Source organism: Onychostruthus taczanowskii, unplaced genomic scaffold, assembly GCF_017590055.1.
Source record: "Onychostruthus taczanowskii isolate IOZ18803 unplaced genomic scaffold, ASM1759005v1 scaffold25, whole genome shotgun sequence".
Lineage (NCBI taxonomy): Eukaryota > Metazoa > Chordata > Aves > Passeriformes > Passeridae > Onychostruthus > Onychostruthus taczanowskii.
Window position 1 is genome coordinate 6,641,053 of NW_024499796.1, and position 22,962 is coordinate 6,664,014.

Genomic DNA, 22,962 nt, shown 5'->3' on the forward strand with positions numbered 1-22,962 from the left:
TTCAAGGATTTTTCATGGTGGCCTTAAGAGAAACAAGGAGTAATTTTTCACTTTCATAGCCCAAAGGAAATTAGATGTGGCTTCCTTTAGGTTCCTTGAATGCGGCTTCCCAGGGGGTTTCAGAGATTAGTGGAACTGAAGGGAGGGAATTGAGGAGTTCTTCCCCTTCTGTACCAGTGCCCTTGGACTGATTTTAACTGAAGCAGATGCTGAGGCCTGTGTGAGATGAAGTGACTTTGAGTGAATTCCCCAGCCAGTCAATTATAATGAGTAACTTGACTAGTAAACTGAGTGTTGATAGGGCTGGGGAGAACTCTTTCATGGTAGAGTACAGGCAGGTGAGAGCTGGGATTGTCACTACCTGCTCTGTGTGAAGAGCATGTTGGTTCCCTCATGTCCATCAAATGCCTCTTGCAGGCATCAACCTCGGGGTGCCTGTGCAGTGTCTTCCCTGGCAGTGCTGCTGTTGTGGGGAATGATGCAGGGCTGGGTAAAGGCTCAGTGTAGGTAATTGTCACTGCAGATTTGACTCATGCAGGAAACTGATGGGTTTTTAACAGCCCTGAAGAGTTTCTGGCTCCTCTTGTACCTCTCAGTCATATTAATTTCTTCTGCAGGCTGCTGCTGCTCAACAGATTCCCATTTCCCTGCACACATCCTTACAGGCCCAAGCTCAGCTTGGACTGAGGGGTGGTCTGCCTGTTTCCCAGTCCCAGGAGATGTACAGCTCCATACAGCCCTTCAGGTAACTGCTTCATGTTTTCCTTTCCTTGTGGCTTTCTCTCTTATGTTCCTGATGTCTGTGTACATTGGTCAGATACCCCACACTCATCTTACCTTTCCCCTTTGTTCAAATGCTGTTTCCTTCCCCTAAGAACAGTGCCAGTGTAGGGAGCATGAGCATGAGAATGAACAATCTGATTATGTACTAAAGCCTAAACACTGAGGTTTAAAAAAACCCCTTATTTGCTAGAGCTGTTGGAATCTTTAACTTCTGATTTTTTCCTGCTTTGCAAAACTGCTGCAGACCTGAATCCTCCCTTAACTGCTAATACAAAGGTTGTTAAGTGGGATGTTGAAACATAAATATTAGATACTACACAATGTTGTTCTGTTGAATATTCTGGCAACACAAGGAAGTGGTTGTAAAAGCTTAAGAGTGGAAGTAAAAAATCCTGGTAACTAAAATGGAAAGTGGCATCACAGCTTATTTCTAAACTGTCAGTTTAGTTGTCTGACAACTGATGGCAGGCCAGATACGGTCTGGCAGGGTGTGCTTGTACAGTCTCCAAAGGTTTTGTGCATCATGACTGAAGCATGTTTTTTTCCTGCAGGTCTCAGGTGTACATGCACCCCAGTCTGTCCCAGCCCAGCACCATGGTCCTGACAGGAGGCACTGCTCTGAAGCCTCCATATTCCGCCTTCCCAGGCATGCAGCCCTTGGAGGTGGTGAAAACCCAGTCTGGGTCCCCCTATCAGCCCATGAACGGAAGCCAGGCACTGGTTTATGAGGGGCAAATAAACCAGGCTGGTATGGGAGCCTCCCAGATGATGGACTCTCAGCTCACACAGGTTAGGAGCAGGACTGGCGAGCCACTCCTTTGGTCCAGGCTAATTCACAGCCACTTGTTTCTGAGGATGGGTTGTAACATGTCTGTGTGAACTAAACTCTTTGTAAAGAGGCGGAAGATTTCCCCGAGACACTGTTCTGTGAACCATGGTTTCACATATGCAGCACCTTATTTAATGAGATGGTTGCTCATACCTTGTCTGTCCCTGCTGAGACGTCATTTTGTCACTTGGAAGTCAGACCTTCCAGTGCTGCATGCATAGGAGGCCATGACGCAATGGTTGTCCTAAAAGCACCTCTTCTGAGAGCCAAATCCCAGTCATCTCTCCCATCACCTCAGCTTCCAGGGCAACTAGGAACCTGTATTAAAGGCTCATCCGTCTTCTCAGTTCATTTGTCGTCCAAGTCTTATTTACAGCTTCAGCTGATCTGTTTGGCAGAATCCTAACAGGAATTTCAATGTGTGAAAATGTTTTAATAAAGCATGGTTCACATAAAAACATTGAATTCTACTGTGACCATAGCTGTGTTTGTGGGCATGTGCTCTGATTCTCTGGAGAAATTTGATAATTTTATTAAACTCATCTTACGTTTATCTTGTGCAACTTGTTAAGGTTTATTTTTTGTTTCAGAGGGATTTTTATGTTGTGACTGACGTAAAGAGTTAATCCTGAAAGTAACTTAGGTGAGGAAAATACAGAAAACACTGGCAAACAAAATATTTGAAGAAATGCTTTATCCATCATAAGCGAGTAACTTGGTTTCTTTTGCCAGCCTTAGATTGGTTTATTTATTTATTCTGAAGTGTTGATAGAACCTCCCAAATCCAGCAATTGTGAGAAAATCAGAGGGAACAGGAGGTGCCTCAGCCCCGAGCTACAGTATTTTTTTGTAATTGCTCTTAATTATGTCCATCATTGGTTTGAAGCTCACTGTGAAACATGGAACTGAGGTCCCCATCGCTTTCTCTGGAGGTCCAGTCCTCAGAATGTTCTGGAGAGTGTAGGAGATTTTCAAAGGTGAAAACAAAGCACCTGACACTGCACTGACACTGCCATTGTATGAAGGGAAAACAGACCCATGAAGTGACCGTGAGGAAGACTGGAAAACTGGGCTCTAGGAATGGAGAACAGCCCCCATCCACGGGCAGTTAGGTTAACTTGATGGCATGTTAAAAACCCTGCTGATAAGAGTGTTGGCAGCACTGCCAGAACATCCATTTCAGTGTGAAAGTCCCTCTGTTACAGTCATTTGCATTTATTCCGTGCCAGACTGCGCTGTTTGGGAGCTTCCTTTTGGCAAGGCTGTGCTTTCAGGGTATTGGGAGGCAGCATGTCAAACACGAGACTGTTACTGCCTTTAAGGTAACTACATGTCCTTGTCACACAGCTGACAATGCCTGTGCCTGGCTCCCAGCTGCCTCTGCCCCGCTACGGCTCTGGCCAGCAGCCCCTGCTTCTGCCACAGTCCATCCAGCTTCCCCAGGGGCAAAACCTGCCTGTAGGAGCTCCCCGAAGAATCCTCCCTCCTGGATCCCAGCCTTCTGTCCTTGCTGCCAGCAGGGAGGTAAGGATTAACTCCTGGTGCTGCTCATGGCATTCAGTAACCCCTCCTGCGTTGAAGTTTTACTCCTTGCTTTTTGAAGGGGAGAATGGCTTGTTTGGGATCCTTAAATATCCAAGCCAAGGATTGCTGTTAAAATGAAGGAACCCTTTTCCCCTCATCTCCAAAGTGCAAGCCAGCAGTTTTCAGGTTTTGCTGCTGGTCATCATTCTGTTTCCAGGGAGCCACATCTGCCTTGATCCAGTTTGGAGTCTCCAGTTTTATTACATGTTTACACAGGTTTCCCCAGAGTGCTTGAGGGGTGGTGAGCTCCAGACACAGTTGGAATACTGCCCAGATATTTCACTCTGTTGTGAAGCTTGTCCATTTGAGTAGGTATATTAATGTCATGTCTGGTTTGATGGATTCATATCATAAGTTTGTCTTACTATAGGGGAGAGAGAGCACAGCAGTTAACTTCCAGGTTCTGTATTTGCTTGTGCTGCTGGCTTGGTGCTTTAATACAAGCAGATTATTTCACTTACAAGCCCACTTTCTTCACCTGAAAAATATTTCTTCTTTTAATGGGCATGATGGGGAGAAGGGCAAACATTTGGCTAAAGTTCTTGTATGAAGTAATGAGTGATTTGTGAATGCAAAGATGATACTCTCTCTCACTCATTTTCCTCTGTAGTCCTCCCAGATGGAAATGAAAGGGTTTCATTTCTCCGATGGTAAACAGAGCATGTCCTCCGGAGGGTCAGTCCCGTCCCCACACACGTACAGGTGAGACCTTCACACAGCTCGGGCTCCTTAGGATGGGAGAGAACATGTGGTGCACCCATCATCCCTGCACGAGATCCACCTGGCTTTTCATGTCTAGAACGTGCTCACTTCAGTCCAAGTACTTGTGTCAAAATGCATGGTCATGGCTTTCATTTTGGGTGTGCACCGGTGTGTGTATCTGACCTGGAGCTTTGTAGGAAGTGCATGAAGTTACTTGTTCACTGAATCTCAAAGACAGGTTGGAATTGGTGTGTGCTTTTGTTCCTTGTGAAGGTGGGAAATCTGAGGATCACTGAATAAATGCTGATGGTCCTGAAGGTGGGAGTGCTCATGTCTAGACACATCAGGTCACTGAGGCTTTTGAAAGACTTTATTTTTTATTTTTCTCCTAACCAACCCGTGTGTTGTCATTTGGACTGTGGAGCTCACTGACCTGCACAGCACAGACTTGTGCCCTGTCTATTGCTGCTTTGCTGTCTCTTTCACACATGAATAAGGCTCTCATTCCATTGTAGAATTTACTCCATGAATGTTGTCGACTCTTCGATTTCCAGGCCTAGCTCTGCCAGCCCCAGCGGGAAGCCGTCGGGACCCGCAGTGAGCATGGGCTCTGTGCAAGGACACTACGTGCAACAGGTAGTGTACCTGAGTTCTTTGTACAGCCCAAAAATACCTGCTCTTCTACACTGTTGTGTTGTGCCTTGGGCTGCAGAGGAAAGGCAGAAAGGCCTGTGTAACTGAAGCTCCGTGTGGGAGTTGGTATTTTCCCCTGGGTAGTGGGTGTTTTCCTGGGTCCAGGAGTAATTCTGTGTGATTTGGAAGTCAGGAGAGGTTAGTTCTACGAAGTTGTGCTGTGGAATTTTTATAAATTACTGGCACTGCCAAATATGTGAGATGCTGAGATCCTTAAATGTGAGGTGTTACAGGAGCAAATTCAGTGTCCTGCATGAATGATGGTCACAGTTTGCTTGTTCTGCCTGCCTAGAGGTATCTGTCCTAGCTAATGCTTTGGTTTTTGTGTCAAAAGGCAAAGCAGCGGGTGGATGACAACAAAGCCAGTCTGGGAGCAGTGAAGCTGCAAGAAACAGCCTCCACAAACCAGATGAAGCCAGTGCGCACAGGAGCGATCAAACCTCAGGCAGTCAAAGTGGAGGAGAGCAAGGCCTAGGAGCACCTGTGATGCCCAGCTGGTCCTGCTGCCTGAGAGGCACCACAGCTTAGACTGGACCCCACTGGATCTCCTGAAAATCTCACCAGATCTATCCCCACCCCACACTGACTGACTACAGCAACATCATTCAAGCCCCTCTCCCAACAAAGCAGTTTGAAACAGTGGATATGACATTGACCTGCTTGCTTTAAAACAAACCAATCATGTGACTTTTAAGTGGCTTTAGCCATTTTTTTTTTATTTCCCCCTCCCCGTGCCCCATCCACAGGTAGCTGTGATCGCTCACTTGGCAAAGCCCATCCTTCTCCTTCCCTACTTCTGTCTCAGCAGAGTGGCAACTGGGGGAGAGGGGTTTAGTTTGAGGTTTTTCATTTTAAAGGCAGCTGAGGTTTTTACAAAAAAGCTGTATCTTTGTTTATAGCAGAACTTTTATATGTTCTCTCATTCCCCTCCTTCTTTCTGCTTTCCTCATTCCTTTCAGAAAAGATTCCCTTCAGCTAAAATGATGTTCTGACAAAACTCTGCTTAGTTTTGTATATGGTTCTGTGCTATGTTGAGAGTTCAAGTTTGTTTGGGTGTATTTCCCCAGGTGATTTAGCCTTTCAGGCTATTTGATTAAAAAAAACAGGACAGATATGACATTTGTTAATTTTTCAGTATTTTTGTTTTAAGCTAGAAGCAGTGTTTGCAGTAGGAGGAAATTGTACTAAAGACATATAGTACATCAGTGCATGAATCCTGAAACTTGCACCACTTCAACACAGCTTTGGGGTGCTTTGTGCACAACAAAATTTTGCATTTTCATTTTAAGGAAAAAAACCCAAACCACCAGATTTCTGTTGCAAGTTCATGCAGATCTAGGTGTTTAATTTTTCCTTTTTGTGCGTTTCGGATTTTTTTAGTGACTGCAAAACACACGCCAAAATGTAAATCATAGATTTACAAAATGTAACGTTTGTTAGGAAGAAAAAAATTCTCACAGCACATGGGTCAGAAGAGTTGGCTAGAGCCAACGGGTCTGTATGGACTACTTTTTGTAGTTGTGATGCTCTCTCATGCTCCCTGCCTTGGCTGCTCGAATTCTTCGTGTCTCCTGAGATTTGTCCTATATTGTGTTCATCCCTCGGGGCTGCTCTCCTAAGCTTTGCTCTTTTCCCTGAGTCTTGCTTTCTATTCCTCTATTCCATGGCCTTTTGTAAAATTTGCATAGAAATACGTTGGTAAGGGAGCCCCTCTGCAAGGCACACTTGGAACCTCCTGTTTTGGGTTGGAAGCGCGTGGTTACAGAGGCAGATTGGAATCATCCTTCTCCTCCTCTCCTTCCCCAGGTGAACAGCAAAGGGTTCTTTACTCTGATGCAGTTACATACAGTGTGTGTACAGCATCATCACCTCACCACTCCTCTCCAGTGTTTGATGATCTACACAAGGAAGATCCCAGTGGGAGAGGTTGGGTTTTATTTCTTTGGCTGTTTGGTTTTGGTTTATGTGAGCGTGCGTGTGTGTGTGTGCGTGTGTGTACGTAGATTTTTTTAGGATAGACCTAAAAGTTCCTGAAAGGGCTTGGAGTCCTTCACCTGATGGTAGTCTAAAGTAAAAACTACTTTCAGCTAACTTGGTTTGTGTTGTTTAGCTCTTTCAAATGTAAAGTAGGCTGGTCACTCTGAAGTGAGGGACAGAACCGTTTTTGGAGATGGTAGCTTGCTCACGGGCTGTGTGTCAGCCTCTGCTGGGTGGCAGAAAGTCATTTGGTGGTGGTTCCAAAGAAGATATTTTGAACAAAGAATGTATTGGGGAAGGGATCTGAAAGGTGTTCTTGTTTCTTCGTTTGCTTATTTCCACCCCCCCCTTCTGGAAAAAGATCCTTTGTAACTTTGTAAGGATGCATTTGAAGTTTTAAGCTAGGCATAAATATGATTTTTATACAGTAGCTTTAAAGAGCTTAGAAACCTAAACTAACTTAGGCATAGTAATGTCCCCTCTCCATAGGTGTCCCCATGGAACATGGCAGAGAAGCCGAAGGGAAAGGGATAGGATGGTACTTTAAGAAAAAATAAGAGCTCTTTTTTTCTTAGGTTTTATGGATTTTAATTCCAGAGCAGAGTGTGCCAGCATCTCTCTAGCGTCCTCCTTAAAGTACAGGGTTTGAGATTTAGTGACAAATATTTCCCCAACCTTCAGACATCTCCCAGATGTGCATCCTCATCTGCTAGTCCTGCTCCCAGTGTTTTCCAAAGATTGCACCTCCAGTAAGTCATCCCACCCTTGTTTCTGTTTTCTCCCTTGAAATACTATTAACAGCAGAATTGTCTGTTTGGGATTTTTTTTATTATCCTTCTGCCCAGCTGGCCCTAGCTAATACGAGCCCAGAATCTAAGTAATGGCTAAAGAGACTTACCTGAGCCCCCCTTCTCTCATCTCTTCCCTACTCTAGACACACTACTTCAGCTTTACAAAGACACTAACCTCCTTCCTCCCACCTGTGTGACTCCAAAATGGTCAAACGTGTTGGGAGAAACTGGGTTATTGCAAGATCCAAGTTACTGCAGTCCCTCTGGTGTACATGCCATCAGAACTACAAAACTTGCTGTTGAAAAAGGTCACCCTTCTTTTAATCCCTCCATTCCTTCCCCCAACAGAATAAAACACTAGAATTTATTTATACGTATTTGATGTTGTAGGTCTAGGTGAAAAAGTAATTGTTTCACTGCTCTATTTATATATTATGTCTGAATTATTCTGTGCAGGAAAGGCCAAGAAATGCATGTGAGCTTCATTCCATTTCTCAACTTTGCGTGACTGTCAGCTGCAGTTGGCAAGACTCTCTCACTTAGTGGAGTTTTGTGTGATGGAAAGCAATTCTAGAGCCCAAATTTCTACGGTGCAATATCCTTCTCTGGCATATATTTTTGCTTGCTTGTTTGTTTGTTTGTTTGTTTCAGGCTAGTCCAAGGTTAGTGCAGTTTGTGGTGCTCTGGAGTCAAAAGAAAAAGCCTCTGATCCTCAAAGGAGCAGAAAAGCCAAGGGAGCTGGAATGCTGATAAAAATCCAGCGTGGAGGGGGGGATAGAGGTGCACAGAATGTGTCAGTATGGTTAGAGGGTCCTTCTGCTTGCTGCCTGCACTGTTGAAGGGTTGATTTATTGCTGATTTATTCCCTTGTGAGTTGCTTTTGCTTTGACTGGAAGTCAGCTATCAAACTGCAGTCTTCTTCTGCTGGGAAAGGTGGATCCCATCTTTCCAGCAGCAAGCAGGAATGTTCAGAGGCTGACTGCTGCCCTGATTCAGCAGAGGGTCTGAAGCACCTGTGTGATCAGTTCCCTGTCCCACAGTGAGTCATGGCCAGCAGCTCCAGTCAGTGCTGCTGCCCTCACCCCTTCTGCTGTTAGCTCTTAATTTAAAAACAAACCAACATCCAAGTCTGGGAAGAAAAAAAAAAAGGGTAATAAAAAGGCACTCCAGTATATTTTAAAAGACAAGCAGAAGCAGCACAGTCACCAGTGCCACAGGCCTTGCTGTTGATGTTCCATAGCTTGCTCCTGGCTGTGCCAGCTGTGCAGTGTCTGCACCTCTGGATGTGCTTGCTGCCCGTTGCACTGCCGTGTGTGTGTTCTCACAGAGGCACTCACTCCATCAACACCTTCCTTGCAGGAATCTGCAAAGCCACAAGCTGCCCTGTGCTTCCTGTGTATCTATAGATAGGTATTCCAGATGAGCTGAGTGTTTTTGCTGTGTCTCACCTCTTGGCTGCAGCAGTCATTGCAGCCAGCACCCCTGCATGCCAGGACCTCCTTCTGTTGCATTTTCCTAACCCTCCCTTGTGCTCCAGGCTGGTTAAGCACAGGTTAATTCCTTGTAGCACTGGTTATTTTTTATTCAGCAGCCCAGTTTCTTCATTAAAAAGTTGCATTTGTGAATAAAATTTCATTTACGGCAGCCACCAGCGTGCTTAGTTGTGGCACGTGGACAGAAAAGGTACATTCTGCTGAAGCAAAAAAGAGACAGTAGAGTCCAGCTATTTTAGTTTATTTTAACCCAAAGACCACCAGGTTTTCCAGTGGCCATAGACACTCCCTTGGGTTTAGTGGCTTGTTCTGGCTGCTCCAGATGTCCTTGACTGTCCCCCAGGAATCGCAGCTGCAGCAGTGAGGCGCTCACCCTTTAGCATGTCTCGAGGCACTGTCCTTAGCTGGAATCCTCCCTCTGGTTCTGTAAAAATTGCATTTGTTGTTTCTCAAGGGGATATTGTCCTCCTTAAAGCTTTTCACTTCATGACCTGTATAGTAAAATTTTTTTTGGCCTTTCCTCTCTTTGTCTTTTCATGTAGACCAGATATTTGAAAGGGCAGACGATGGATAATTGTGTAACGTGCAACCTGTTTATATTTTTTGGAAACTTTAACTCGGACCGGAATTCGAATCACGGAATCACCAGGCCAGTTGCGGCACACTCTTTATTGCCCTTCTCCTCGTTTCAGTACCTATTGTTTCTCCTTTCAAATATGTGATTGTATTAGCTCTTTCCATATGAAAGAATTCTCCTTATTTAAATAAAAAAAAAATTAAAAAAATAAAGCAGATTATGCTTTTCTCAAATTCCCCAGTCCCTTGTCTGGTTATTTTAGTTAATAATAAAAAAAAAAAAAAACCAAATCCAAAACAAAACAAAAACAACACCCCCCAAAAAAAATTATTTAAAAAAAAAAAAAAAACCAAATCCAAAAAAAAAAAAAACAAAATCCAAAACAAAACAAAACCAACACCCCCCAAAAAAAATTATTTAAAAAAATCACATAAAAAAGCCCAAAAGAAACAAAGTAAACACACAACACAAAAGCGCCAGGGGCTGGGTCGGTGGTTATGTCCATGAGCCCGGGCGCTGGCGGGTCCCTCACAGCCGCCATGCCGGGGAGGCCGGGCCCGCTCGCCACACACGGCGTTGCCATAGAAACACTTCCTGGTTCCGCCCCGTGCCGCCGCGTGCGTCTGACGTCACATCCGGTATCGCCAGGTAGGGGCGGGTGGAGCGCGGCGCGCGGGAAGGCCACGCCCCCCGGTGCGCGGGCCCGTGTGGGGCCGGGGGTCCCGCTCTGATCCCGATCTCAGTGCCGAGCCTGGGCCCGCTCTTAGTCCTGGTCCTGCTCGCGATCCCCGTCTTGCTCGATCCCGGTCCTAGCCCCGATCCCAATTCCGGTCCTAGTGGCGGTCCCGGGCGTATTCCCGGTCCCGACGGTCACTCGCCCCCTTCACCCCCGTACTGCTGAGGGCGGTGGGCGAGGCGCCGGGGGGGGCTGGTGCTCCTCTGCCCCCCAAAAACACCCAAGGGAGGATCCAGGGCTGGATGCAGGGTGGGTGGTGGGGCTTAGTGACCCGCTGGGGGCCACCTGGGCGGTCGGTGGTGCCCCCGAGAGCTTAAAGGGGGAACAGGGCGGGGTGGGGGACGCTGGCCCTGCTTCCCCCTCATGAGGGGTGCAGAGGTTTGAGGCGCCCGAGGAGGAGCCGAGGTGCTGCTGCTCACCTGCCCCGGGCCCAGCTGTACCGCAGGGCCTGCGAGGGGTGACAGAGCCCGGGTGGGAGCGCAGCTCTGCCAGGGGCTCCTGGAAACCTCTGCTCCACGCAGCGCTTGTGTTTTGTAGGCAGAGAGAAACCAGGCCAGTGGCACGGCTCTGGATGGTGGGGATGTGCTCGCATCTCGCTTTGTTCTCCCCTGATCAAAGCCACGCAGATGGATTTGTTCTGGTAACTTTCCGTTGTGTTGAGGTGAGGAGGCACGGCACGGCTTCTCTGTTATTTTCTGACCTAGCTTTTAGCACCTCTGCTTAAACAGCACCTGTACCTGTGCTCCAGTTAGCAGCTTTCTAATGCAGAGGGCATTTGGGGGATTTGCCCCTCCCTTCCCCACTTCCAAAGAAATACCTCCATTTGTAAGGAAGAAACTTATTTGATGGGGTGTTTTTAAGCTACCTGGTCTCTAAATAGCTCAGGTAGTGAGGTCACCTGGTGCCTGAGCACATGGGTTGTCCATCAGTAGCATCAGAGCTTGGACTGTGAGGTTTGCTTTGCTCAAAGCAGAATACAGGCTGGAGAATGAAGCTGCTGTGTTCCTGCAGAACCAGTGTAAGAATTAACAGGGTTTCTGGCTTACTACTGCAGGCAGAAGCAGGGCAGATGAAAAGTGTGTCAGTTCAGTAACTTTATTTTTACAACTAGTCCTGTAGATGGAATAGAAACACAAAAACATGAAAAGCAAGAGAATTTTGGGAAATTAATTACCGTGAGCTGCTTGTAGCAGAAATCAGGCTTGGTGCTCTCTGTGAGCCAAAGGGTGACTGCTGTTCTCTTCTGCTTTTGAAGGGTCAGACAAACCTTTGACAGGATGTTGGGATTCCTGAAGGAGCCAGTTGTGGTCACTGCAAAGATCAATGTGAGCCTTGTGGCACTGACTGTGATGGGATTAATAAGTCGTCTCTGGGGGCTTTGCTATCCTTGGGCTGTGGTGTGAGTAATGAGTTTCTTTTGTTCCTGAGTGACACAGACTTGTTTTTCAAACATTTGTGAGCAAGAATGCTGGAGCAGAAGAGCACAGCTTGACTGATGTCAGCCTCTGTAAATTACAGAATCACAAAATCCCAGACTGGTTTGAGTTGGAAGGAATCTTAAAGCTCATTTTATTCTGCCCCCCTTCCACTATCCCAGGGGCTCCATCCTGGCCTTGGTCACTTCCACGGATCCAGGGGCAAGCACAGCTTCTCAGGGCACTCTGTGCCAGGGCCTGCCCACCCTCACAGGGAAGAATTCTTCCCTAAAATTCATCTCAACCCACTCTCTGTCAGAGTGAAGCCATTCCCCCTTGTCCTGCCATCCAGGCTCTTACAGTCTCATCCCATCTTTCCTGTAGGCTCCCTTCAGCTACCACAAAGCCACCCCTGTGGGCCTTCTCTTTTCCAGGCTGAACAATGCCAGTACAGTGATAATCTTTCCCTAATAAAACCCCCTGAGGAGAAGGGGGAAAGCCTCAGTGCTGCCTTGCATTCTCAGCTTTCTGCCAGCAAGTTGGTGTTTGCTTTCTGAGTATCCCTGCAGGATAATTGCTGTTAGATTTGACATTTTTCTGCCTCTGGTGTTTCAGTTTCGATGAAGTTTATTATGGCCAATTTGTTTCACTCTACATGAAGAGGATCTTCTTTGTGGATGACAGTGGCCCACCCTTTGGCCACATGCTGCTGGCCTTGGGAGGTAGGGTCTCCTGGAACTGGGAAGTGCCTGTTGCTTGTTGCTGTGCAAGAGAGAGGTGCTGGTTAGAAATGAATTATTAAATCCACTTATGGGGGAAAGCACAAGGCAGGTGAGGGACTCTGATGTAGAGAGAACTGAGTTTTATTTAGGATTGTTAGGGGGTGTTGCATGAATAGAGGGTGGATGATGAAGCCATGTATCCATCACCTCACTGTTATCCAGTCCTTTGGATAAAGAGAAAAGTAAGATGAGAAAAGTCTGCTAGTGCAAGAAATAGCCTCCTTTCTGTAGCTGAGATACCACAACATCAAAGTGTCTGTATGGGAGGGAGGGATTAAATATACATCTGACTTTGTCACTGAGAATCCCTTGTTCCCAATTTATAGTTTTTGTGCCTCTTCACATTGTCAAGTATTGCTGCAGACAGAAGGGTATCAAAGAGGACCCTTTTGGGAAAGAGGACCTTCATGCAAGGAAAAGCTGTGTGTTTGGGAAAAGGTTCCCAATTTAGCACCAGGTTTTATACGTGCTTTGAGACTGGAAAAACTCTTGTTTATGTTGTAGGTTACTTAGGAGGATTTGATGGAAACTTCCTCTGGAACAGGATTGGAGCTGGTAAGAGTTGTTTTTAACTGTCTCATTCTTTAGAGAAAATAAGCAGAATTTCAGATTCCTTTTGCCTGTCTAGTGGAAATAACACTTTTCCAACACCTTCACTTCTCTTTTAAAATAATTCTTCTGCAGGTCTCTAGCACAAGTTAAAAGCACTATGAATTCATAACACAGGCTTTCTAAATCAGCTGAACAGTTTAAGCAATACAAGATGGACAAATCAGTGCAAGTAGAAGTCAGATTCCTCTGACAATTAAGAAATTCTTTATTGGTCTGTCCTCACTGCAGTTAAGTCTGGTGGGTCATTGTTTCCTGTTTTCTGTTTCAGAATACAGCATGAATGTTCCTGTGTGGTCCCTGCGACTCCTGCCAGCCCTGGCTGGTGCTCTCTGTGTGCCTTTAGCCTACCAGATTTTGGTTGAACTGCACTTCTCCCACTGTGCTGCACTTGGAGCTGCTCTTCTGATTCTCTTGGGTAAGATTGTTCAACGGAGCCCTATTCTTCATACATGGGGAGAAGAGTCCCATTTCCCCTTAGGAATGTTTGGGGTGGAGTAGCATCTCCCCAGAAAACATCAACAGCCCTGGCCTGTGTCAGTCTGTGCTGAGCCTCCCTGGTCTCCTCCATCCTCACAGCTCTGCAGCAGAGTGCCCTTCTGGGCTTTATACAAGTTCTTTTCAATATTAACCTAAGTAGGCAGCCTTAACAGCCTCACAGGAAAACACATTTCTTTGTATCCAAGGAGGCCTGTACTCCCTTCCTCAGAGGTTTACAGGATGAGTTACAATTTACTGCCTTTTAACAGCTGGACAACTCAACTGCAGTCAGAGCTCATCAAATGTCTTCATCTCCAAGCTGCAGCAAACCAGCCTGTGTCCTTAGCACTGTGATTTGACACTGTTCTGGTGTGTACAACTCAGCTGGTTTTGTTTTCTCTGAGGGGCTGCTGGCAGCTGCCTGAAAGGGAAAGAGCCTCTCAGCAGCTCTTTAGCAGCTTGATAAGAGAAACCTCTCCTAGCTCCCAGCTGCTCTGGTTCTGGCTCACTGCAGCTTCCTTTCTTGCAGATCTGTTGTGGTGCTCATTGCTTGCTGTGCTTGCTGCCTGGACTCTTTGCTTTGAGAAGCACCTCTCTGGAGTTCCCAGGACTGATTTTCTTTGCCTTGGTCGGAAGTGCAGAAGCTTTATCTGCCTCCTGATAGACTTCACTGCTTGCCCACCTCTTTGTCTTGGAAACAGTTATGTCCATGTAATTTGCTCCTGCTGGAAAGTTTTTGTCCCTCTAAACCCAGCACTTGCCCATTACAGCCAGCAGGAGCTGTCTGTTCCTAAAAGGGAAGGTCCCTCTGTTGGATAACAGTGTGATTGTCTGAGGTAGCACTTGCCTGTAGACAGGTTTCTCTAATTTTGTGTCTGTTTCTCTTTTCCAACAGAGAACTCTCTGATCACTCAATCAAGGTTCATGCTTCTGGAATCAATACTGATTTTTTTTATCCTGCTTGCAGTTTTGTCCTACCTGAAGTTCTACAATTTGCAAAAGCACAGGTAAAGCTGGATTGTCTCCCACCCTTTTGGATATTCTCATGGTGACTTTATTTTTTTTTGTCACAGACCGTGTTTTTCTATGCCTCTTAATCATCCTGAAATTCACTTCACCTGTCTGTAAAATCCAGTGCTTCACCCTCTCATATGGCTGCCCCAGAATTTTTCTCCTGAGCAGTGTTAAAGACTGTTTTTACTGTTAGCAGGATTGCAGGGTTGTCTTTTTTAATTTTGAAACATAAATGATATCTCTTGGGAGCATTTCTTTGCCCACATTTTTTACTGGAATGTTTCCTTCTGTGCAAGAAACACTGATGATAACAGGTCACTTAATTAAAACATAAATGAAATCTCTTGGGAGCATTTCTTTCCCTACCCACATTTTTTACCGGAATGTTTCCTTCTGTGCAAGAAACACTGATGATAACAGGTCACTTAATTCTCCTTTGTAACTGTTTACAGGCACTGAATTTAGATATTTGTTTCTTTTGTTCTCTGATCCTTGCAGAGGATGAAGTAATCCTTAGTGAAGTAAAATTATCTTTAAATTGAGCGTAGCAAGTGATTTAATACATTTATCTTTAAGTGCCTTCTCTGGAAGCTGGTGGTTTTGGCTCCTGCTGACTGGAGTAGCCTGTTCTTGTGCAGTTGGGTAAGTGATGATGTCTTACCTGGACTTTAATGCCTGCTGTTCAACAGACTGTTAGAATATTTATATCTTGTATTAGGTAATTGTGTAGTTTTTAACCATGTTCATTTTTTATGCACTTTCAGAGTGAAATATATGGGCCTGTTTACCTATATGCTGCTCTTGGCCACTGCAGGACTCCACTTCTGGCACATGATAGGAGACCAGACCTTGTCAAATGTATGTAGAACAGCATGCAAAAGATATTATTTGTCACTTTTCATTGCAGGAGCCTTTTAAGCCCACAGATAAAAGTGCAGTCTGTAGCTGGCTTTTGTACTAAAATTCCTTGTCTGGAAACCCTCCTGTCATAGTACAGTTCCCAGCTCAGTTGCTGGGGAAGATGGAATTAAGTTTAAGAAAAATATGCATGTGTGACTGTGTTTTCTGCTGTTATCCATGACTTGGTGATGTGTGACTCAGAACATACACTTGTCTCACACACTCCTGCCAGCTCCACTTCAAATCCTTGCTGGAAGTTACCCAGTTGTCCACAAAATTACAGCTGAATGACATCAGTGGGGAAAACTTAGAAAATACAAACAAAACAAACAAAGTGCTCTGGAATTTTTAACATCTAGAGCATGAAACAAGTGAGCTTTCTGTGTTCTCCTAGGTTTCCTTGCTGTGCCATTTTCTAGCCCGGGGTCTGGCCCTCATCATCATCCCCATGGGGCTGTACCTCTCCTTCTTCTACGTTCACTTGGCTTTGCTGTATCGCTCTGGGCCTCACGACCAGATCATGACAAGTGCTTTCCAAGCCAGCCTAGAGGTAATGTGGTCTTGGACTGATTTATTGGAGAGAAGAGGGGAAAATGTTCACTATTACGTGGTGTTTAATCCTGTTCCTTTGATCCTGCATATTTTGCCCCTTTTATGTCATTTAACTATTTTGCTGCTGTAGTACTGATTTAAGATGAAGCAATAATGACTGAAATCCTGATAACAGATTAAAACCTTTTCCCAATGAAGCAAGAACGATATATTCACTCTTCTGCTGAAGGTTTGTCCCTTCCTACAGGAAACTCCACAGAAGTAGATACAGTACTGAACTCTCATGTGGTGACATGGTGTACTATAGGAGTGCTTAGCCTGTCTTTTAGTGTATGGCTTTAGGGATATTTCCTGAGACCCTGTAGTCTTTTAGTTTTTTAGGTGTTGGTGTATTTACTATCTATTGAGTATGGTGCTGCAAGACTTGATTTTGGTAGATAAAACCAAATGAGAAGGCGCTGTGTGAAGATACTGCTGTGTTGAAGTGGGATGTGATTCAATAGAATTTAAACAGCCTCTGAGTTGTTTCTTCTTTGTGCTTACCCTGTCCTTACCCTTCTCAGGGTGGGCTGGCTCGGATCACTCAGGGTCAGCCCTTAGAGGTGGCCTATGGCTCTCAGATCACCCTGCGGAACGTGCTGGGCAAGCCCATGCAGTGCTGGCTCCACTCTCACACCAACACTTACCCCATCAGGTGAGCAATCTGCCTGGTCTCTGTGGGGAGGGTCAGCTCTGCTTCTTCATCTGCCAGTCCATGTGTGGCAGTTTGGGTCCTGGCAATGTCTTCATTGATCCTTCAGAGTCCCTGTGCTCTGTGGGAATGATCAGTGATGTGCTGGTGTGTAATGTTGGCACTGGTGAGCACAGAGATGTGCCTTTACACCTCTGTGGGGTTTTCTTACTTCCTGTGCAGGTATGAGAATGGCCGAGGGAGTTCCCATCAGCAGCAGGTGACCTGCTATCCCTTCAAGGATGTGAACAACTGGTGGATTGTCAAAGATCCTGGAATGTGAGTATGCAAGAGATTTAAATTCAACCTATATGCTTCCAAAATCCAACCAGGTCTTGGACTGGATTGGACATAATTCTTCTCTGCTTATGGGTGCAGAAGCCTGTTGTGATCTGAGCAAATGATTGCAGCTCTTTGCACAATCCTTCTCAGTGTGGTAAAAACATTACTGAGGGCTCTAAAATCCTGTCTGAACTGCTCCTGCCAGAACATGGGCTATGCTGTGCACAAGTGGAACTTCAAAGACTCACAAGACTATTGGAGATTCTTCAGGTGTTTTGCATGAAAGGGAAGCTCTGCTTTTTGAAGTGTGAGCCATGGTGTTAGAGTGTCTTGATGAGTTTTATCAAACTTGAATGAGTCTCAGAAAAGAGTAGAAAACACTTTGAAAAATGAGTAGTTCTTTGTATTAGAAGTATGGCATGAGCTGTAAGATCTGCCACATAGGGAAGGATTCCAAGTGGTGCCTGTACCTGGGGCCTGGTTTGTGCTGAAGTGTTTTGCCATTGTCAGTGCAGAGCAGGACTCTCTGTCCTTGTTTTGCCAGTAAAACCCTTTAGTGACATAATTCCATACTGATCAAAAAGTTGCTTTTGTAGGTTTCTTATGTTGTTCTGAGAACTGTATAAAGAGTCAGAAGGACTGTGTGCCATTAGAGGTTGTCTCCACATTGGGAAAGTTTGTCCATGGTGCAAACCTTTCAAGTAGGGACTCTAACAGAACCACAGACCCCAAATATATTCTTAAAATTCTTCAAACTCAGAGGACTCCTATGAGCATTGGAGGATGTGAAGTTCTTCTATGGAACAGTAAAATACAGGCAGCAGTTCAGTGAATTGCAGTTCCCCCTTGCCATGGCCCTGTCCAGAAGCCAGGTGAGAGTTTACTCTATAAGGTGCAAAAGCCATTGATCTCCTATAATTCTGCCAAAGTGACACCAGCTGTAGTGCAGCACCCATCAGACTCAGTCAAGCACTCAGTGTTTCACACAAGCCACCAAACAGCTGTGTGACAGTAAGAACCTTAATTCACTCCTGACTGACCTGGATTCAGACCACTGACCTAATGCCTGGAGTGTCAGTATCCCATTACTGATCCTCTGACTCATTCTGCCCTTAACTCACCTTTGCCTTGATGAGCTTTGTTTCCATTCTGGTACAACCTATATATTGCCTTAATTTCTCATTTTCTTGCCCAAATGTCTGTCCCCGCCTGCAGCTTCTTGACCTGACAACTTGGTCATGACAAGATTGTGGTATATATAGAGATGCATGTAATTTAACCATTTCCAATTTAACCATTTGCTCTTGGGTGTCCCTTCCCCAGGCAGCAGCTGGTGGTCAGTAACCCCCCACGGCCTGTCAGGCACGGGCACATCGTGCAGCTGGTCCACGGCATCACAACTCGCTACCTCAACACGTAAGTCCTTTCCTCGTGCTCTGCTCTGCCAAGCCTGCTGGCTCATTCTGCTGGGTTGGCTCTCAGAATGAGTGACCTTGCATTCAGACATGCCATAAACTGCCTGTTATTTTGGATTTTACACCAGTGAGCCTTGGAGGGACCTCATGTGGTTAGTTCCATATGCCATCCCTGTGGCCCAGAGGAAGGATGCTGTATGCTCATTTATTTTTTCTGATTGACTTGGCAGTGGGATTTGATCCTAATCACAAACTTCTTAATAGTTGCTTACTGCTTCTGTTCTTCCCTACTAGTGGCCTTTAGAGGATTTCACAGTTGTTCACATTTCATGGTAGTTCTGCAGATTCCTAAGTACAGAGTCCCCTCTGTCAGTCTTCCTCCTCACCCTTTCATTGCCCCCACTCTGGACAGGTGCAGGTATTCAGTATTTTGTGTGACTTAACCCAAATCCAACTCCACTGACTTTGATGGCAGCTCCTACCTGAAGGACGTGCTCTGGAAATTGGAAAGATGTGCTGGAGAATCCAGTGTGCTGTGGCTGATTGCCAGAGATTCTTGCCTGTTTTGAAAGCCTGCAGTATGAAGTTGCCTCCTGACTGCTTCCCAGAGGGCATCTGTGTGTACTTGAATATCCCTCAGATTAGGAAGGGGGTTGTTCTGAGCTTGGGTTTTTGCTATGTCCCTTCCAAATCTAATTTGTTCATTATTGGAAACCCCAGTGAACAGCGTCTCTGTTTGTCACAATCAGTGCTTGTTCTTCAGCCTGGCATCACAGGCATCTGCACTGGCTTCCTCTGAGCCTGTTCCTGGCAGCTCTTGGTTGTGGGGAATGCTCTCTCTCAGAGTAAACAGTGCAATCCTGCTAAGTGAGTTACTTTTTGCTTCATTACTGAACCCAGTCTAAGCCAATTCCATATGGGTTTGCTTTTTATATGTATTTGGGAAATGGTGGTGGAGGACCTTCCTTTATTTGTCTTCTAGGCATGATGTTGCTGCTCCTCTTAGCCCCCACTCCCAAGAAGTTTCCTGCTATATTGATTATAACATCTCCATGCCAGCACAGAACCTCTGGAGAGTGGTGAGTGGTCAGAGGGAGGGGAGGAGCTGATCATGCTGCAGCAGAAACAGCTGAGACAACATGGATCAAAATCATCTTTCTGTTGTAGGAAATTGTAAATCGCGAGTCTGACACGGATGTGTGGAAGACAATTCTGTCAGAAGTGAGGTTTGTTCACGTGAACACCTCAGCAGTGCTAAAGGCAAGTGGGGTTATGTTCATTTGCCTGGAGATTTTGCTTCATGCAGTTCTTGTAATCTCAAAAACTCTGCTCCAAAATAGCTGCACCACTATAACGAATAACCAAGTGAGTGAATTAAAGGAAACAATTGCTCAGTGTGACAAAAGAGCATGTTTTGGGTTGCCACACTGGTACTTCATCCCTGTCAGTATCAAAGCTGTCCTGCATCTCAAGAGGCTGTGACCACTCTACACAACTGGGGCTTACACACTGATGCAGAGTCTGGGTGCCTGTGAGAGCAGCTGGAATAATTAAGGATCTTTTTCTTCACAAAGTTTGCCAGAATCACTGATTTTATGACCGTAGCATTTATTGAGAGTTTTGTGTGGTGACTGTTCACACATTTTCTGGCAGTCCCTTGCTGTCATCCAGTGCTCAGGCAGAGCCTGAAGTTCAGATTGGTAGAACTTTGCATTTAAAAGTTCACTGTTGTCTTTCTCTTTCAGCTCAGTGGAGCATCTCTGCCTGAGTGGGGATACCGGCAGCTGGAGGTGGTTGGAGAGAAGCTTTCCAAAGGCTACCACCAGAGCATGGTGTGGAATGTGGAGGAGCACAGATATGGGAAAAGTATGTCTCAGCCATGTTCCTGAAGCAGGTTTCACTTCCTGGTGGTGGGAAGGTGGTACTGTGTGTGTGTGCTCACTTGGCTTTACCATGGAGTCAGAGTCCTTACAAAGTCCCTTCAGGTGCTGTTGCAGTTGGATGATGTGTTGGAGAAGGGCTCCTGGGACAGTGAGGAGCCTGGGTGCTCTCTCCCCTTTTTAGCTTTCTGCCTGTTATGTGCTTATTTCTGATCTTTGCTGTTTTCTTCCAGGCCAAGAACAAAAAGAGAGGGAAGTGGAACTCCACTCTCCCACACAGATGGACATCAGTAAAAACCTCAGCTTCATGGCAAAGTTCACAGAATTGCAGGTGAGTGCCTTGTTATTCCCTTCATTTTTCCTTCTGCTGCAGAGCAGGAACCTGAGCATTTCTGCAGACTCTGAGCCTGAGGATTCATTGTTTAATCCTTGCTGATAGTTTGGCTTCCTCACTGTAAAAAAATGTTTCTGAATGCACTTATAAGGGCATTAAAGACCTGGGCTGTCCAGTAATGAATACCCAAGTGATTGTGTAACAAAAAAGGGGGAGGAAAATTGGTTGGGCACCCAGAAGCTGCCTGAAACTGAACTGTAATATGTGGTACTTGCAGTGAGTAGTGGTGATGCCCCTTACTATCTTTGTAGAAATCCATTAAGTGCATTATTTAATAACAAAATTTAAAAATTGTATTGATCAGTATCCATATGAGATATATAAAATATTTCTCCACTCCCAGCTTAGGAACTTACTGTCTTACATCTGGAGCTGTTCACCCATGCCTGCTGTCCCACCTGTTGTTCCAATTCTGAAAGCCTTTGCTTACCTTTTTTTTTTCCTAGTGGAAAATACTCACATTAAAAAATGAAGACACAGAACACAAGTACAGCTCCTCTGCCCAGGACTGGATCACAATGGATACCAATATTGCCTACTGGCTCCACCCCACCTCAGGGGTAAGCACAAGATGAAGAAGTAGCTGTGAAGCTGTTGAGAAAGCAGAACAGCTCAGATGTGAGCCCCAGGAGTAGGAGTCAGAGCAGGGCTGCAGCTTCCAGCCAAGGACTTTTCCTGTATTAATATCTTTTCCGTGAGGGGTGAGGTATTTGTTTTAGCATGAGATACAGCTTTGACAGTAGTTGCTTTTAATTAAATCATGTTTGCTTGTGCTTTTTTTTTTTAAGGTAAATTGCAGTTTAGTAGTTTCCATTATTGATTTCATTTAGAAGATGAGTTCATCTCCAATAGCATCCTTTAAATGCTTTCCATTACACAAGAGTCCTAAAGCAGCAAAGTTTATCAACCAGCTTTGTTCCAGGTTACTAGGCAGGCTCATTCTAGGGCTTAATTTAGCAAGTTTGTGAAAAGAACCACAGCATGTTCCTGCTTCTGGCTTAAACCATCATCTGTCCTGCAGGCCCAGATCCACCTCCTTGGGAATGTTGCCACCTGGGTTTCAGCTAATGCTGCTGCTGTGGTTTACCTGTGTCTGTCCCTGTGGTACTTGCTGCGCCGAAGGAGGAAGATCTACGACATCCCTGAAGGTCTGACTGCACTCTGTGTGTGTGCCCAGCTGGAGGCTTGTGCCTTGCTCTGCTCTCAGGTGCCATCTCCTGTCTCCTGCAGATGCCTGGCAGCTCTGGATGTCAGCGGGAGGCATTTGTGGTGGAGGCTGGGCTGTGAATTACCTGCCCTTCTTCCTGATGGAGAAAACCCTCTTCCTGTACCACTACCTGCCTGCTGTCACATTCCAGATTCTCCTGATTCCTGTGGTACTGCAGCATCTCAGCGATCATCTCTGCAGGTATTTGGCTTCAGCAGAATAGTTCTTTTGAACAGGACTGGCACAGTTCTTTCTCCAGGGCTGTCTTCTGGACAAGCTGCTGCAGGGAAAGCACTGGCTTTTCCAGCAGTGACCAAACTCTGTCATTTGCCTTTAGGGAGGCCAGGCCAGGCACAGGTCTTTAGGATGAAGTGTTTGGCCAGCCTTGATGTAACTTGAGTGCTCTTTCCCTCTCTGATGGCAGATCTGTGCTGCTCAGGAGCATGTTCAGTGCCCTGGTTGTGGCCTGGTTCTCCTCGGTGTACTTTGTGTACTGCACCTTCAGCCCCGTGACCTACGGGCAGCCTGCGCTGTCCCTCACCGAGCTCAAGGCCCTGCGCTGGAAGGACACCTGGAACATCCTGATCCGAAAGCAGTGAGCACTCCAGCCTGCCTACAGCGAAGGGAAACACCCCTTGTGCAAGGCCAAGAATTTATTGTTAGAATCATGGAAATCTTAACAGTCGCTTTAGGTATTTTGTGGTAGTCAAGATCTAATGATTACAGGAGAAAATAAAAGAACGCTGTTACAGAAAAGGACTCGACAGTAACACAGCTGTTATGAGCACAGCTCCCAGCTTCTGCCCTTCTTACATTCACCCCTCATTGCCCCTCAGGGTGTGAAGGTTACTGACTTCAGTCAACAGCATCCCAGCTCCTTTGCTGGGAAGAGCTGCAACAATTTCTTCTCTTTCCTGGAAATACAGTGGTGGTTTCTTCCTTCTGGCACTCCATTGCACCTAGGGCTATTTCATGTGTTTCCTATCACTGTGGTCTACAATCCCATTATATACTTACTATAAATGGACTCTCTCCAACACATCAGATACTTTTTTTCTGTTTTCTTTGTTATGTCTGAAACCCAGGTTTTCCCTCTCTAAAGCTTGCTCATCTTTAACAATCAGTAACTGGCCCTGC

The 22,962-nt window shown here is 45.7% G+C and overlaps 2 protein-coding genes across 11 annotated transcripts in view; both read left to right on the forward strand.

Annotated features, from left to right (window-relative positions):
* PRRC2B (proline rich coiled-coil 2B) overlaps positions 1-9,662 on the forward strand; it is a 46,481-nt gene extending 36,819 nt beyond the window's left edge. For 4 of the 7 annotated variants that reach the window (XM_041406965.1, XM_041406968.1, XM_041406966.1 and 1 more), the window contains exons 27-32: positions 618-745; positions 1,335-1,572; positions 2,960-3,136; positions 3,807-3,898; positions 4,414-4,534; positions 4,926-9,662. In XM_041406965.1, coding sequence (XP_041262899.1) covers positions 618-745; positions 1,335-1,572; positions 2,960-3,136; positions 3,807-3,898; positions 4,414-4,534; positions 4,926-5,066 — 897 coding nt within the window. In that variant the 3' untranslated portion in view covers positions 5,067-9,662. Of the gene's footprint in view, positions 1-617; positions 746-1,334; positions 1,573-2,959; positions 3,137-3,412; positions 3,505-3,806; positions 3,899-4,413; positions 4,535-4,925 lie in introns of those variants that run through there. The other 3 variants (XR_005952848.1, XR_005952847.1, XM_041406969.1) reach the window with 3 other exon arrangements.
* A 385-nt stretch (positions 9,663-10,047) lies between these two features.
* On the forward strand, positions 10,048-22,576 carry POMT1 (protein O-mannosyltransferase 1). Of its 4 annotated transcripts, none has more exons than XM_041406672.1 (21): positions 10,048-10,077; positions 10,703-10,826; positions 11,421-11,564; positions 12,196-12,302; positions 12,867-12,917; positions 13,243-13,389; positions 14,347-14,458; positions 15,042-15,107; positions 15,230-15,323; positions 15,760-15,915; positions 16,481-16,611; positions 16,831-16,926; positions 18,253-18,345; positions 19,327-19,423; positions 19,512-19,604; positions 20,090-20,210; positions 20,458-20,555; positions 21,065-21,178; positions 21,640-21,766; positions 21,849-22,026; positions 22,250-22,576. In XM_041406672.1, the coding sequence occupies exons 3-21, from the start codon at positions 11,443-11,445 to the stop codon at positions 22,422-22,424; spliced, it is 2,178 nt and encodes a 725-aa protein (XP_041262606.1). In that variant the 5' UTR covers positions 10,048-10,077; positions 10,703-10,826; positions 11,421-11,442; the 3' UTR covers positions 22,425-22,576. The 4 variants fall into 4 exon arrangements, with proteins under 4 accessions (XP_041262606.1, XP_041262607.1, XP_041262604.1 ...); XM_041406673.1 differs by having other exon boundaries at positions 10,064-10,077; positions 10,703-10,805; XM_041406670.1 differs by lacking the exon at positions 10,048-10,077 and adding an exon at positions 10,110-10,414 and having other exon boundaries at positions 10,703-10,805.
* Positions 22,577-22,962: the final 386 nt, after the last annotated feature.

Coding starts and splice junctions, on each gene's coding strand:
- POMT1 (XM_041406670.1), top strand. Junction 14,459..15,041: donor TACAATTTGCAAAAGCACAG/GTAAAGCTGGAT, acceptor TTTATCTTTAAG/TGCCTTCTCTGGAAGCTGGT. Junction 15,108..15,229: donor GCCTGTTCTTGTGCAGTTGG/GTAAGTGATGAT, acceptor ATGCACTTTCAG/AGTGAAATATATGGGCCTGT.